The sequence below is a fragment of the Barbatula barbatula genome (assembly GCF_947034865.1).
Source record: "Barbatula barbatula genome assembly, chromosome: 8".
In the NCBI taxonomy this organism is placed as follows: domain Eukaryota; kingdom Metazoa; phylum Chordata; class Actinopteri; order Cypriniformes; family Nemacheilidae; genus Barbatula; species Barbatula barbatula.
In genome coordinates this window covers 17,853,582-17,869,235 of record NC_136771.1, presented here as the reverse complement: position 1 = coordinate 17,869,235, position 15,654 = coordinate 17,853,582, and the positions used below count along the sequence as shown (strand labels likewise).

Below are 15,654 nucleotides of genomic sequence, written 5' to 3'. Positions count from 1 at the left end.
TGTTTCTCGCTGTTGCTAAGATTCAACAGCATCATGTCATATGTGAAATTATTAAATAATCTTTCAGTTGTAATTCACAACATTTCTCGATAAGACAAACAATTTGTTGATCAATCACCTGTCAAAAGTTCAGGATGGGGATGACTGTGTAATGGTGAGAAATGTTTTTTAACACTCATTCAACCCTTAATGCCACTTAAGCTTCGTTTAAAAACGACAGCGTTGTTACTGATCATGTATATCTGCCCTCAGCTATAGTCCATTTGCTTTCAGGTAAATTATCAACGGTCCAATAACAAACCTCATAATGATTCCACATACATGGCAATCAGTACAGTGTACATACTATACATCTTAATCCAGGCGAACTGAACGATTTAAGAGATTTGGTCCACAAAAGATTTTAAGACCCTTAAAAAGAGCAGTTGCATAATAAGCAGTGAAAATAGCATTGATGCTTTATAGAATAAAGTCTATGGGTTCAGATGTACATGAGCGAACATATTTTTTAGGGTGGAATAGATTTTATTACAGCATTTTAAAGTGAACTAATTGTAAAGACGTTATCATCATTACAGTTCTTTCTATGGCATCATTAGGCATTTTTATTTTATATATAGCAGAGGTGTGTATCCTGTATTAGAAGCCAAAACAATCCACATTCATTACCACTTAAATTCAAACCCATCATCCTGTTTCTCTTATTTTTTATTGTCAAAAGTATGGAATCACTTGTACTTTGTTACAATAAAGCCCTGTTCATAAACCGAAAACGCTGCATTACTTTACATTAAAATGCTTTCCTTTCAACACTGACTGGCTATTCCAGTCTGATCACAACATAATCACATTTTGACTGCATGGACCCAAAGGGGAACCTGTAATTAAATTAACCTTCAGCGCCCTCCTATGGTCACAAGTAGACAGTGTGCTTGCCAATAGGTCCTTGAAATGTTATGAACTAGAAAACAAGAAAATTCATCAGAATAAAACTGTCTATTGCTGTTTTCTTATAAATGGCTTTTTGTTGACACGATACAAGTAAACACGAAAGCTGATAAAGTGTGACACACAGAGACTATTCTGGAAGCTGTGATTTACACACACACTATATTGATCATGACACTGGTGTAGCCTCTGTCTTTCCATCTGTTGTAACAAGCTGCATCAGAGTTCCTGAAGGAGGTCTGTCTTTTCCCGTAGTCCACTTATAAAATAACCTATAATGCAGAAAGCCCATCACTGCTCTGAACATCAACACACACAAGAACTGACCAAGAACAAAACACACACACACACACACTTACTCCGTTACATATTCTAGTGGTGTCCAGGCACTGACATCACCATCTGGCATGAACTTCCTGTTCATTGGCGTATTCAAAGTAACTCTAAAATGATTTATTAGTCCTTATTAAAAGATTTTGAAACATATTGTAAACATATGATATAAAATGTCGCTGTTTCTTACGGAAGTATGGCTATTGCTGCGGACCCCGTGGGTAGACCACTATTTTGCACACTTAAACTCTGACACAACTGATGAACTGCTGCTTTAGCCATTCCATAACCAATACACCCTAGAATGAGAGAAAGAAAAAAGAACTGTACGGCATTGTATTGCTTATTGCATCACCGCTGCTGTACATATCAGACAGTAAATAAAAGCACACATACCTGTTGTTGGGCCCAGTGCTGCTTTAGCCCCTGCCAGTGTGAGCAGCCCCCCCTCTCGCAGGTGTTTGGTTGCTAGGTGACTGCATATCGTTGAGGTCCAGACACTCTGCTTCCACATCAGATCAGCATTCTTATAGAGAGCTGAGATATGGGGACAGTCATATAATGCTGTACAATATATAATCTTAATTTAATCACAATAAAGTTATTTAAATATAAACGTCTGTGTTCAGAATATGTTAAGTGTGTTTTAGAGTGCATTAGGTTGTGTACTAACTTTTGGCTTTAGCACTGCCCCCTGCCCAACCTCCGGCCACACACAAGATGGCATCCACCTTTTCTTCACCCAACAGCTCACCGACATCATTGGTCACCTGATGGAAAGAGAGCGATATTCAAATGCATTAGAAATGACTGTTTAAGGTAACACACATCAGTTAATCCAACGCACGCAGCATTACACAGTTATGCTCATACAAACATCACACAAACATCAACATTTGCAGTATGTTGTGTCTTGAAATTAGTATTTTTACCCAAGTGCCCAGGTGGTCTACTGTAAAATTAAAGGGTGTGGATTGTTTTTTCTCTGTAAAACGTATGGATGTATAAAAGTAGATGTAACGTCATCACAAAAGGATCATCATAGTAGAGCGAAAATACATAATCAGCTTTTTATTGAAGTTCAAAAGGCAGGACTATAGCACGCGCACACAACACATCACTGCATTATCCCTCCATAACTGTTGATTCACTATAAGTTTGTGTTGTTTACCTTAAGCACGTACGCACAGACGTACATTATGAATCAGTTTCACTTACCGCGTGCGATTCACGACAGGAATCTTTTAGCTCTGGGACCGTTCCATCTATCAGTTTTAAACAATCTGCAAATCCAGCGTTATATCCACCGTTTATACAACATTCCTCACCGAAATGCAGTGAACAAACAACACAGCTAAACTTCACGAACACAGCGCTTTATCTCTATTGCTCCAGCTGGTTGATGAGTGGTTGAGATGTCCCGATACCGATACCTGTGCTCTCACGGGTTGAGACTTGCGGGAGAATTGTCCAATAAGGGACTAAAAAAAGTAACACTTGGGAATTTCATGTTTGAAAACTTTCCAAAACTTAAACGAACGCTGGGGGGGTGTCTCAAGCACAGAAATACTACGTGACTCGTTTTTTGACAAGTTGACCATGTCAAGCATGAGAAGCCAGCACGTTCAACATTGTAAAGAAGTCAAAATGCACGAAACACCACCCCTTTAAAGTACATACTTTTCAAAGTCCATGTCAAAAAATAGTATATACTTTTAGAGCATAGTATACAAGTAGGCGAAATGGAATGCAACATGAGTGATCTAACAGTGTCCAAGACAGGACTGTTGCATATGAAACAGGGACCCAGTGGACTTTATGTTAAGTATGAGAGGTTCTTTATCCATTGTGGATATAAATTCATATATGTAAGCATCTGTTAGTCAAATGGCTTGGTAGTACTGATACCTGGCTGGCCTGCTCGGTGAAGGATTCCGTCATCTTAACAGTAATGTTGGCATTTGCATCTTCATTGGCATTTAGATCAATGGAGGCAACCCACTGTAAAATCACAAAGCACATAACTTAGCTGCATTGGCGTTGCACACTTTGCTGAACAGCCCACAAGCATTGTGATTTATAGATATTATTATTATACATGACATTTGTTACCAATAGCATTAATAACACGAAGCATCTGAGGACTCACTAATGTAACATTTCCGACAATATAGCCTCTGTGTTTGCTTTTGGAGTAACTCACCCAGTTCTGAGCTCTGAAGTGCTGTACACACGCAGAGCCCAGAGCTCCTTTTCCGCCGTAAACAATTACTTTACGGGCCTCGGTTGCTGCCATGCTGCTCATGTTGTCTGCTTCACTACAGACTGTGTCCTGCAGAAAAGCCGTCACATGGCGCCCTCTACTGAATGAGAGCAACTCCACTAAATCAATTATATGACTTTCTTATTCAAACCGTTCGAAATGTTTGAATGGGTAATCTCGTATACTTTATAAACCTATTGTTTTTTTTGGCAATTTAATGCCTAAACATATTTATAATAAGATCAATACATTATAAAGTCGATTGAAGCAACACGTGTAATGCAATATGTGTCCAGCAGATGGCGCATGACTTCATTGCGAGCTGCAGTTACAACCAAAGAAGAAGAGCTTCGCGTTTCCGCCGGGGTTGAATGTGTTATTTGGATCAGAAGTATCGACTGGCAAGCTTTCGTTGATTTAAATCGTTAAATCGTAAAGTTGACAACGCACGAAAGCCGAAAATAAGATTTAAGTTTTAACTCTTCTGTTCACTGATTGTCTCTGGAAGAGACGCAATAAAGTATTCAGGTAACGGCGGATCTGTTTCGTTAGTGTGTGTGTGTGTGCATGTGTTGCATGTTTTGATGTAAGATATCGTTAAGTTAGCTTTAAGGTAGTTTAGTTAAGTTAGTTCTACCTGGCCTTTACTAGGTGCGATTACTAAATGAGAGTTCAAGTAAAACGTTCTGTATCGTGTAGTTTGAACATGAGGGTTTACCTATTGGTTAATGTTACTATTACTATCAAATCAGTAGTTTGAATATTAATCTTCGTGTTCCTACCGACATCTCTGCGTGATATCTTATAAAACTTTCGATCTAAAGTCTTATGTTTAGGGGTGGATAGTAGTATGTCTTTAGGTTTTGGGGGGCTGTAGAAATAGGCCATAATCTTGGACGAAAATAAAAACAGACCATGTACGAATCATTTTTTTCTAAACAGTTTCTTTACTTTCATTATATCAGTTCAACAGATCTGCATATTGTTTAACAGTACACTAGTTTATGCTATATACAGTATTTTTATTAATGGGCAAGGAAGTGCACAAGTTCACAGTTATAACATGCACTGATCATGCGTAAACCACCACACAGATTTTTTGTAGAAAATTCTGGATTCTTGCTTTGTGAATCACAGTTTTTATAATGGTTAAATCAATAATTATAAAACATAAAAAAGTATTGGTTTAATGATGCATGCATATGTGGCGTCTCTGTGTAGAATGGATCCAGCTCTTCTGCGAGAGCGTGAGCTCTTTAAAAGGAGAGCGCTGTCCAATCCCGCAGTAGAGAAGAGACCAGCATCCTCAGAAGCCTCTGGCTCATCCAAGAAAAAGAAAAGTAAACCAGATAAAGAGACATCATCCTCCAAAAACAGCACAGGTCAGAAATGTGTGTATGATGTTAGTGCATGTTTAAATGCATGTCAAGCTGGTTACATTGAAAAGCTGACTGCACTGAGAGAACGACAAGGATTTCCATCAGAAAGCTTGTGAAGTATTTTCTGGTAAATGTTAAACTATCAGCATAACAACTTGCCATGGCACAGAATCATATTTTCATATCTCTAAACACTTCCGGTTGAGAACCACACTATTAAAAAGAACCCTGTAAGTGCTTAAACAACACTAGAGATGGCAGCTATGAGGACATTGAAGATCCTGAGGTTGTGGATAATCTTTTCTCTTTTTGGAGTTTCACAAACTCTGTTCCCATTCAATAGAATTATAAAGTTAGGAAGGGTCCTGTTGTGTTCGGTTAAGGAAAGAAAGTCATATACACCTAGGATGACATGAGGGTGACTAAATTATAGGCTAATGTCATTTTCCAGAGAGAAGTGTTTGTTTCAAACTTGATGGCAAAGATGTATAGTGATGCTGAACACATTGACTGCAGTGAGGGTGCAGAAAAGTTTGATTCCTAATATAATGTTAACGTAAAGATCTAGATCTCAGATCTCGTTTGATTCTAACGGAAACCACACCTCATTGTGCTTGTTTGATTTTTATCATTTCATTTTAAATTCACTTTTTTAAGGCATTTACAAAGATGCATCAATTGGCCTTCGGTGTGCTTGAACAGTTTTTTATCACATTTGAACTCGCCTAACAGTGATTATGAACATACATATTCAATTCTCTTATATTCTCTTTACCCTAACCACAGGGTGTGAAATTGAATATTTAAATCATATGGAGTTGAATCATATGTAGCTTATGAATTTCACAATACTGATATACAAACTGTTTGTCATCCCACACAAAGGGCATTTTTCATGTAAACACATCAATTTAACATTGTTATATAGTCATCACACAATATAACTGGAATACTGAATGCAGATAGAGGACACACTGACATGCACAGAAACACACAAGCAAGTTCCTCCCTTTTTTGGAATAAAATCTTATATTTACAGATCTGTTCTGTCTATTGCAGTCAGATCGTGTTGCTTTTATACATGTGCGGCGTGTTTTTAAAGGAAATTAGATTAGGCAAAGAGCCCTGACCAAATCTGCCATTTTTGGACCAATTTACTGCTGCGGTTCCTATGGTAACCCTGTCCGCTGTCACCGTGGTTACAGCTAAACCACCTCTTCTTGCCGGCGTCGCAGATCACGGACTGTTTTGGTCTTGCTGAAACATCCGCAGTCCAGAAGCTCATAGAGGAACGCCAGCGTGGCAAGGGAGAGGATGGTGAGGATGAAGAGAAGTATGATAATGAAGCAGGCAATGTTCCACCCATCATGGAAGGGATATATTTGCTGGATCATAGCAGAACTGCTGGACATGTTCATACTGCAGAGAGACAGATAAACACAGTTAGTCATTAATGAGAAATAAGGATGGATGGTAAGACAGAGGGAGGATTATAAGTGGAACAGAGTGGACAAAAATAGAGATGAAGAGAGAGCCAATGACTGCGCAAATATACATTTGTGTATATACAGTAATATCATTTATGCTATTAATTAGGCTTATTAATGTTCATCTGTATGTGTGCTGGTCAAGACGGTTCACAGAAGCTCTATTATTATATGAGTGGTTATTATTAGTGAATATCATACCTTGGCATGTCACGACTAGCCAATCAGAATAAATTATTCCAGAATGCTGTGTAATATAATGGGGTAAATAAATAAAATCATATGTAACATGGTGTAAACACAAGTGTATTAATAAATGTGTGTTTACTTGTATGGTGTACGAGGATGTTTACAAATGTGTGCGAAATGCCATGTGTATAACAATGTATATATGGTTTACGATAGTATGTAAATTGTAAATTACATACTATCCTAAACCATATATACGTTGTTATATATACGTTGTTACACTATCGTAAACCATATATACATTGTTATATACATGTCATAAATTCACATTCATAAGAGAACTGAATATGGTTGGAACAGTTGGCCTATTTTGGTTGAGTTGACATTGCGTGTAGAAACTGAAGAAGACGTGTAAGTTGAATTATGCAGCTACAACATTTTTCAAACAATTTGATGTATATGGTGTTTAAAAGACATTTGTCTTTTTGCATCCAGTGTTTCTAGTGTTAATGTAGCGTAACCTGAGACATGCTAATGCGTATCTGACCTGTATCTGATATCACACGCATGCGCTTCAGCAGGAATTCACATTCACTTTCAAATCCTCCCATGACTACAAGAGAAAGTCTCGCCATCTACACAGATACTCAAACTTCACATCTTTCCGAACAGAATTTTAATCAAATGAAAATCTCGCTTCAGATGTCTTGTCCTGTGGCCTTAATTGAACTCTAAACCCCTTCACCACCCCCTACAAAAACAAACATCCGACAGATGGGTGCCCACCCCCTTTGTAGTCTCCAGAGAGTTCTTCTACATACATACAACATAATGTAATACCGTGATGTTGTAAAATAAGAAAGCGTTAAATCTGGATCATATTTTCTTGTTACACAAACGCAGTATGATGGTCTCTGGTGTAAATGTCCTAGAATCATAGAGTCTGCTGTAAATGTCTGGATCCTTCAATCTGTGTGTGCACATGCAATTCTGACCCAGATTTGATGCTTTGAAAGATGCGTATCATCACTTAAGCATGCAATGTATGCTGTATATATTTTTAGAATGCATGCATGATGCATCTTACGTCTTCAGATATATTTCTACTATTAAGAAATGAATGAAAGTATTTCTAAAATGGTCTCATCCTCAGTCTCTGTGCTCGTGTTTGTTTTAGTATTAGTTCCATTCTGTGTGCCTTAGGATATAAAACAGGACATACCTGAGTATCTTGGATGCAGGTTGATGCAGCAGCCTCCCTCTCTTTTAGCTTTCCTTTCTTTTCGCTTCTCTGTGTTGTCTTTTGCTCGCTCTCCCTCTCTCTCTTTGCCCCACCTTATCTGTAAGCGTGGGTTGCACTGGCCATTTTAGGTCTCCGTTTCGACGGCATTGGCTGTCCGTCCTGTCTGTCAACGAAACAGCCATCCATCCTCCCAGAATGCATCAGCTCTCAGCATTAGGCCACGCCCACACTGTGAATCATTCATGAGTCAGTGCCAAGATGCGGCTGAGAATTGCTGAGCTCCAGTATCCAGGGCTTGAGAGCAGGGTGTGGAGGAGAAGGGATGCTAGAGCTGCACTGTAGTGAGGAGAGATTCTCTTTTGAGAGTTAGGGACGGAGGGAACAAGTGTGAAAATGCAACGAGCCCTGAAAATCTGAACACAGGAGATTATGTCATCGTTCCATTTACATCAGTACAAAAACAATACATTTAAGACAACCTTTAGAGTTTGCTATTTACTGTTTCATAACATTAACTTGCATTTTGACCTAAGCATTGCAGTTAATAAAAACTATTGAATTGCAATTTTTTTTTATGAAATTGCCTATATGCCAATGGTTTTGAATTAAAAGAAAAGTCGATATAGTGGTGTATCTCTAATGTTTTAAGCTTATTTATTCTGTTTCATATTTGTTGTCAGATCCTAGCAATGGCTCCTTCAATCTCAAAGCTTTGTCTGGAAGTTCAGGATACAAGTTTGGTGTTCTGGCCAGAATCGTCAACTACATGAAGGTTATATATACATACACTTTCCTTCTTGTAATCTAACAGTGAAAATCCTGTATGAACACAGATACAGACATTAACATTACAGATTCAATGTCAATGACTTACATGAGCTTGCCTGTACGATCAGATATTTTAAAAAAAATAGTTTACCCCAAAATTCTGTCCAAGCTTCTCTCATAAATTATTCACCCTCATGTTATATCAAACCTGCATTCGATTTTTTTCTTCTGTGGAACACAAAATAAGATATTTTGAGAAATGTCTCAGTGGTCCTTAAATGAAAGTCAATGGGGGCCGATGTTGTTTGGATACCAACATTTTTCAAAATGTCTTTGTGTCTTGTGTTCTTCAGAGTAATGAAGGTCATAGAGGTTTGAGAAGACACGAAGATGAGTATAGGTTGACAGAAGTTTCATTTTGCTTATATGAATATGCTTAAATATATACTGATGAATTTCTATGGTGAAAAATGTAAAAAATATTTAGAAATCATACTGAAAACTTAAATTGTGAATTATCTTTAAACTTTATCTTAAAGTCCAATTTCAGAATCTGTTACATGAAACAAGCACCATGCACAAAAAATGTGGAGAGCTGAATTGGATTTTATGTAAATAATTGAGTCATTGACATGGATAAGAGTGTTCATTTAAAATCTCCTTGATTCTTGTCAGTCTGTTCTTGACGTTTCAGAATTTACGTAACTCAAAAGTTTGCCTCTCAGTCCCCAACAATTTCTTTATCCTTGAGAAACCTTGCGCGTTTTACTGTCGAGTTGTGAAACGTGACGCTAATGTGACTAATACGCATTATTAAAGTAATTTTACTACTGGTTTTCACAGGCATTGTGTCAGGTTTTTTTGTCAGGTCTGGCGGTTCCCCACAGTAAAATGATGCTCTCTGTAACATGACAGTAATTAAAGCCTGTCAGACTGTAATCCACAGATGTAAATGTAGCCGTGACTCATTTAAACTGTTTTTACATCTCTGTCTCTTCATTTCTCTCTCTCAGACACGGCACCAGAGAGGTGATACTTATCATCTGGCTCTAGAGGAAATTCTGGATGAAACCAAACTGCTGGACATTGGCATGAAGCAGAAACAGTGGCTTATGAGCGAGGTGTGTGGGGGCTTGTCAGTTTTGACAGTTAAGGGAACATAAAACGTTTCAAAAACATATCATTTAGGTTTATTGACACAAAGCTAGCTTCATTTTGGATTAAAGTGTCTGCCTAATGAATAAATGTAAGTGTAGAATGGATTTTGGCTCTGCCTTCTTTTGGTAAGTGTTGATCGAGGTCCATTCCTGCAGTAGCATTTGGGGCTGGCCTGACTGCAGAATTATCAAAAATGGGCTTCATCTTTAGTTGGTATATCTTGGTTAAATTGCTCTATTGGTGCACGAATTCCAGGGAATTTCACGGAAATAACATACAGAATATTTCTAAAGCTGTATTCCAGCAAAACAAATAATCAAATCCCTCCTTCCCTCCAGGCATTAGCAAGCAATCCTAAAATAGACGTTCGGGATGGGAAATATGCCTATAAGCCCAAATATCATCTGAAGGATAAGAAAGCTTTGCTAAGACTGCTTGACAAGCACGATCAACTGGGACTAGGAGGAGTATTGCTGGATGATGTTGAAGAGGGTCTGCCCAATTCAGCCAAGGCTATTAAGGTAACACCTTATCATTCTGTCAACCAAAACCACAGTTCATAAAACAGCTTAAATATTCTCAATATGCTGTGTGCATAAACTTGAGACAGCATTAAAGATTTTACTTTTCAAGGTTCAACGTTTATTATAAACCCAAAGGGCAATTTTTGATGCAGCATAAGATTAGTAAGCATATCATACAAGATCAAAAACAAAGAAACATAACATAAACAAGAAATAAAAAAAACACAACATTCAGACTCACACATTTAAAAGCCTACAGTGCTGGGAATAAAAGAGAATCTGTACCAATTGCTTGTAAGTTTGGCCAAACTATAACGTACACCAGAAGGAAGCATTAAAAACTCACAGAACAGTGGGTGAGTACAATCTGCAAGAATAACTTTAGCTTTCTGTAGAACAAATTGTTCAAAGCTATCTATCAGCCTAGTCTGTTTAAAGCCAATAATCTTACTACCTTGATTTACAATGCCATTTAATGAACTTAGTGCTTAACAGTTGCATTACCAAACCAACAGCATATAGAAAAACAAAGTACCGATTCAATAGAAGATTTATAATACATGTTCATAAGAGTCCTACTAACATTAAAGGTAGAGAGCCTCCGAAGTCGGATAACCGTTGCTGGCTTTTCCTACGTACTACTTCAGCATGAGTATCAAAACGCGACTTATCAATGACAAGTCCAAGTTACTTGTTACTGCTAGCCCATTCCACCATTTACTATGGTTGGTTGAGGACTAGTTCTAAAATCAATTACCATATCGCTGGTCTTCTTAATGTGTACTTGCAAAAAAGCACTCTCACACCATGTCAGAAAGTAATTCACCACTGGACCGTGACCTTTTCGAGCCTTTGTTGAGTGGAATTTGTAATCCGCCTCTGCTATCTTTATTCGACCTGTCATTAGTTCCTATTTTGTAGTTTGTGTGCAATTGTAATAAAAATGCATACAGAAGGAACTAAGCTTTGGTTTTGTGTTTTATTTTGTTCAGGCTCTTGATGATCAGATTATATTTGTGACCAGACCGGACAAGAAGAAAATCCTGTTCTACAATGACAAACACTGTCAGTTTACTGTTGATGAAGGTGTGTGATAAGCATTATGGTTATCGGCCCACATTTCCTGATTTGACTTAAAACCCCAAAATGAAAATTCTGTTATCATTTACTGGCCCTCAGGTTTTTCCAAATTTGTATACATTTCTTTGTATTTCTATAAATGATAACAGAATTGTAATTTTTGTGTGAACTATCCCTTTAATGCAGATTCACAAATCAATTGGATTTGATTCTGAATTTGATTGGTTTCATCTGGGAATATTTTCAACAAGCATGTTTCAATAATTTGTTAATGTATGTTGACAGTTGTGATTACAGAAGTTAATATAATGTAGTGATTCGTATGTGAACTTTACCACATTATGTGCATTTGGGATTCCTAAGTACTATTAACTATACAAACCTTCATGGTTAAATAAAAATGGTCTTCATTCACATACTCGGGTTGATCAAAATCTCGATAGGACTTTTTCTTCTGTGCAACTAAGAGAAGATATATTTTATTAAGTGTTATTGGGTCCATACATTGAATGTCAATGGGGCCAATGTTGCTTGGTTAACAACATTCTGCTAAATATTTTCTTTTTATCTTCTGCAGAAGAAAGTCATACAGGTTTAGAATGTCATACAAGTGATGAGTAAATAATCAAAGAAAGGTGATGGCTTCCAATATTCATGTCTTCAAATTTACTTTGTAAGAATATAAAATTAGCATTTAATTTTTTATATTTACATTTATTCATTTGGCAGATGCTTTTATCCAAAGCTACTTACAAGTAGGAGAGCAAATAAACATTTTGTCAATACGCCAAACAGAACCATTAGTTTACAAGGCCATGTTACCAGGAGGATTAAAGCTGGAGTAAGCAAAGGAGAGAATGAACAAGATTTTGTATTTATGGTTGAAGACAGACAGTTATTGATTAGTCAAATAAATGTGTAATGGGGAATGTTTTGAGCCGTTTTGTGCAAGTTGTGAATGATGCTGCAGTCCGGGTGGAGGCTGGCCGTTCATTCCACCGCAGGGGAACGGAATAAGAAAAGGTTTTTGCAAGCGATTTGGTGCCTCGTTGAGATGGTACAACCAGGCGTCGCTCATTTTCACACCGCACTATTTAACATAATTTCTCAAAACACTGTCATAGGTGTTATCCTCAGTGTTAGAGGCCTAATAATCAGGAAGGATGGATGATTCTACAGAGTATGGATACTTGGACAATGTCTCCTCTTGGCTTTTCTCATGGGCAGATATGAGGTTTGGAAACTCAAAATGTCTGGGACAGTTTATGTATAAACATTCACGGAACTTGGAATGGATGCAATGAGTGATCATTGCACATGTGTTCCAAGGATCAGTCACTGACTCGCTGACATCTGCCGGAAAGGAGGCGTGCTGCAGATAATGTTTAGTGGAATTGTTGAATTATCCATTAAAAAGATTAGACCTGACATTGTAGAAATCAAACAGAAAGATTTGATGATGATGATGATGATGATGATGCTAACTTGTCATGTTTAATTCCCAAAGGAAATTAAATAAAGTCCTGAACACTGCAAGTTTCTTAGGTTTAGTAAATCCTTTAATTCCAGAGTTTCAGAAGCTGTGGCGCAGTGTCCCTGTGGACTCCATAGATGAGGAAAATATCGAAGAGTACCTGAAGAGACAGGGCATATCATCCATGCAGGAGACCGGGCAAAAGAAAACGGTACGTATCTCTCCGACGCTTACAATTCAACATTTCCACACAAACACGCCCGCCAGATTGTTCATGCTTATTTGTGTGTTGGTGACCAGTTGCCGTGAGATTGATGCAATTTGCGATTGGTTGTTACAGATGCCCATTCAGAAGAGGAAGAAACCAGGAACACAGAAAAAGAGACGGTTCAAGACTCACAACGATCACCTTAATGGAGTGCTGGAGGATTATTCTGAGGGTGTTCCCAGCAAAAAATGAAAAACCCAAACTGTTAAAGCTCTGTCGACAAGATCGCTGTCTGTGTGATGTTTGTATATCTGATTGCCAAAACAAACACACACACACACACACTTTAGAACTGTATGTAAACATACTGTAAATATTTTCTTTTCATTCTTATAATATTTTACTAATTTTGCTAGTGCTTTGGAAAATGGAAAACAAAGGTTTCTTTTTGTTAGATTCAAAGATTAAACAAGAGAAATGAAACCACATCAAGTGTATCTTATTGAGTTACATTACATAAACATTTATTTTAATCTTTGTCGCAAGAAAACGTGTTGAAAGGACAACGTTTAAAACCACAGTAAAAAAGAGAGAGAAAGGTTATAAAAAATCTCTTAAAATGAAGAAGTGTCTCAAAAATCTATAGATTTTATATTCATTTTTTAAGAAAACGATATTCAGATTACATGCAAAATGTCTGTTTTGCAATATCAAAGTACAATTGTACACAAAAACAGTGGTTTCACTATACAGACAGAAAAGATGGTTTCAAGCGAACAGACCCCCTTCATCAGAAAACCTTGTTGCTAGGCACCTCTTGTCATGCACATATGCAAGTGTGGGTTGCCGCGGCTCGTGTCTTCATCATATGCTTCCTAATGATGGTTTGGATGGCACATGACAGCTCTACAAGGGTTCTTCTTTCTGTCAAATTGATAACGTGCTTGTAGGCTGAAAGGTTTCGCATAATAAAACGTCTTCATTTTTAAGGCCCAGACTCGCTTTTCAGAAATGTTTGATTCTGTGCACCACAGAAAAATGTAATTACATTGCAGCCTGGTATTATGTCTCGAAATGTTTTTCCTCTCAAAACTCAGCCAGGGAGAAAACGCTTTGAAGGATCATTTCTAATTACTCATCTGTTAAAGGCTGACCTTCTCATGTTCTCATTTAAAATCTTCAAGTGGAATATTTCTTTATGGAATGTCTTTTTAAATGTGATGAAATCTTAAGGTTGAAAGTGCACAATTCATATTACTACTGAATGTATATTGGATTCCTGTGTTTGAAAAAATAAATGTGTTTACCAAAAAAGGACATTAACATGGCTAAAATGAAAGCTTGTTGCTTCTTGATCCCTTGTGGGGCTTTATTTGGAGTCTTCCTTATGGATCAGGTCTTGAAAATGAATAAATCAGTAGTAGTTATGTTTCCCCATCTGCTAGAACCTGGAGACCTTCCATGTGTACTGCATTTGTGTTTAATCATTTCTTATTCAAAGATTTATGCGTACAGACGTTTACATATCCAAATAGTCTGAAATGGGTTTTTATTTGTTTTGTGTTGTCCTGGTCTGTTTGAAATATTCCATTACATTACCATAATATTCTAGGAACAACCATAATATGTTTTTCGTGTCGCATAGAACAACCATTTGTTTAACATTACTATCCATCTTTTCTACATTGCTAAGCGAAGGAAACACTCTTTTTGCAAATTTAGGAGATTTCCAAGACACTGCCCATCTGTAGCCATTCACTGCTATTATGTTTTTGTTTTAATATAGTCAAAAAGGCTAGAAGGATGACCCTCTTTTTATTGCAAGGCAGATTACAAGAAACTAATCTGGCCTGTGTGCAGTGCTGGCATGCAAGGTTTATTTCCCTGGATAGAATTTCCATCTATTCTAATGTCCTTAGAATAGATTTCATTGTTGATCTTCCCCAACTTGTGTGTAATTCATCTCATTTCCATTTGTTTTTGAAAGGAAGTCTTTGGTCCACTGAGTCAATCTTCTATAATGCGATGGTCAGAAAACAGCAAAAAGAAGTGTTTTAATTCAAAAGTAAACGCTTCAAAGGACTCCCAACCTGTCCTTTGAAGACAGGTTGGGAGTCTATTTGTTTTTGACGAGTAAATTGTGGTTAAATGATTGATTTGCTATGTTTTGGCTCACCTAAGAATATTATTTGACATATATATTTTTGTTTATTATTTGCCTGTTTCTCTCTCACTCTTGCTCTCTAAGTTTATTGTGATACTGTGTTGAGCGGAAACTTTCTGTGGTTTGCCATTGCACACATCAAATTGTTTACGTATTTTATACATGCTGCTGGTGAACATTGTATTTTGGTGTGCGCATTTTGTTTTGCACACCTGTGTAATAATACGTTGAATAATTCCCAGATAAATGCTGTTGCATAGGGATTTCATGCCTGTATCACATCTGTTTCTAAATAATATACAGGTGCTGCTCATATAATTAGAATATCATCAAAAAGTTGATTTATTTCACAAATTCCATTCAAAAAGTGAAACTTGTATTATATTCATTCATTTCACACAGACCGATATATTTCAAATGTTTATTTCTTTTAATA

General features: G+C 37.2%; 3 protein-coding genes across 4 annotated transcripts; 1 reads left to right on the top strand and 2 right to left on the bottom strand.

Annotated features, from left to right (window-relative positions):
- Positions 1-510: 510 nt before the first annotated feature.
- qdprb.1 (quinoid dihydropteridine reductase b, tandem duplicate 1) lies at positions 511-3,640 on the bottom strand. 2 transcript variants are annotated; one of them, XM_079463348.1, is made up of 8 exons: positions 3,485-3,640; positions 3,190-3,282; positions 1,955-2,051; positions 1,678-1,818; positions 1,472-1,580; positions 1,308-1,391; positions 1,106-1,220; positions 511-961 (listed from the first exon to the last, which is right to left on the bottom strand). In XM_079463348.1, the coding sequence occupies exons 1-7, from the start codon at positions 3,584-3,586 to the stop codon at positions 1,118-1,120; spliced, it is 729 nt and encodes a 242-aa protein (XP_079319474.1). In that variant the 5' UTR covers positions 3,587-3,640; the 3' UTR covers positions 511-961; positions 1,106-1,117. The 2 variants fall into 2 exon arrangements, with proteins under 2 accessions (XP_079319474.1, XP_079319473.1); XM_079463347.1 differs by having other exon boundaries at positions 1,110-1,220; positions 3,485-3,639.
- A 168-nt stretch (positions 3,641-3,808) lies between these two features.
- gtf2e2 (general transcription factor IIE, polypeptide 2, beta) lies at positions 3,809-13,540 on the top strand. The gene is made up of 8 exons (XM_079463210.1): positions 3,809-4,072; positions 4,766-4,926; positions 8,523-8,614; positions 9,624-9,731; positions 10,107-10,289; positions 11,285-11,378; positions 12,942-13,057; positions 13,187-13,540. Exons 2-8 carry the CDS (start codon positions 4,767-4,769, stop codon positions 13,304-13,306), a joined length of 873 nt encoding a protein of 290 aa, XP_079319336.1. The 5' UTR covers positions 3,809-4,072; position 4,766; the 3' UTR covers positions 13,307-13,540.
- Positions 6,014-6,503, bottom strand: smim18 (small integral membrane protein 18). The gene has a single exon (XM_079463211.1). It carries the CDS (start codon positions 6,372-6,374, stop codon positions 6,129-6,131), a length of 246 nt encoding a protein of 81 aa, XP_079319337.1. The 5' UTR covers positions 6,375-6,503; the 3' UTR covers positions 6,014-6,128.
- Positions 13,541-15,654: the final 2,114 nt, after the last annotated feature.

Excerpts from the sequence above, each read along its gene's own strand:
- qdprb.1 (XM_079463348.1), bottom strand. The coding sequence starts at position 3,586 with ATGAGCAGCATGGCAGCAACCGAGGCCCGTAAAGTAATTGTTTACGGC. Across the intron at positions 3,283-3,484 it reads ACTTCAGAGCTCAGAACTGG|TGGGTTGCCTCCATTGATCT; the intron begins GTGAGTTACTCC and ends GTGATTTTACAG. Across the intron at positions 2,052-3,189 it reads TCACCGAGCAGGCCAGCCAG|GTGACCAATGATGTCGGTGA; the intron begins GTATCAGTACTA and ends TCTTTCCATCAG.
- gtf2e2 (XM_079463210.1), top strand. The coding sequence starts at position 4,767 with ATGGATCCAGCTCTTCTGCGAGAGCGTGAGCTCTTTAAAAGGAGAGCG. Across the intron at positions 10,290-11,284 it reads ATTCAGCCAAGGCTATTAAG|GCTCTTGATGATCAGATTAT; the intron begins GTAACACCTTAT and ends TATTTTGTTCAG. Across the intron at positions 13,058-13,186 it reads AGACCGGGCAAAAGAAAACG|ATGCCCATTCAGAAGAGGAA; the intron begins GTACGTATCTCT and ends TGGTTGTTACAG.
- smim18 (XM_079463211.1), bottom strand. The coding sequence starts at position 6,374 with ATGACTAACTGTGTTTATCTGTCTCTCTGCAGTATGAACATGTCCAGC.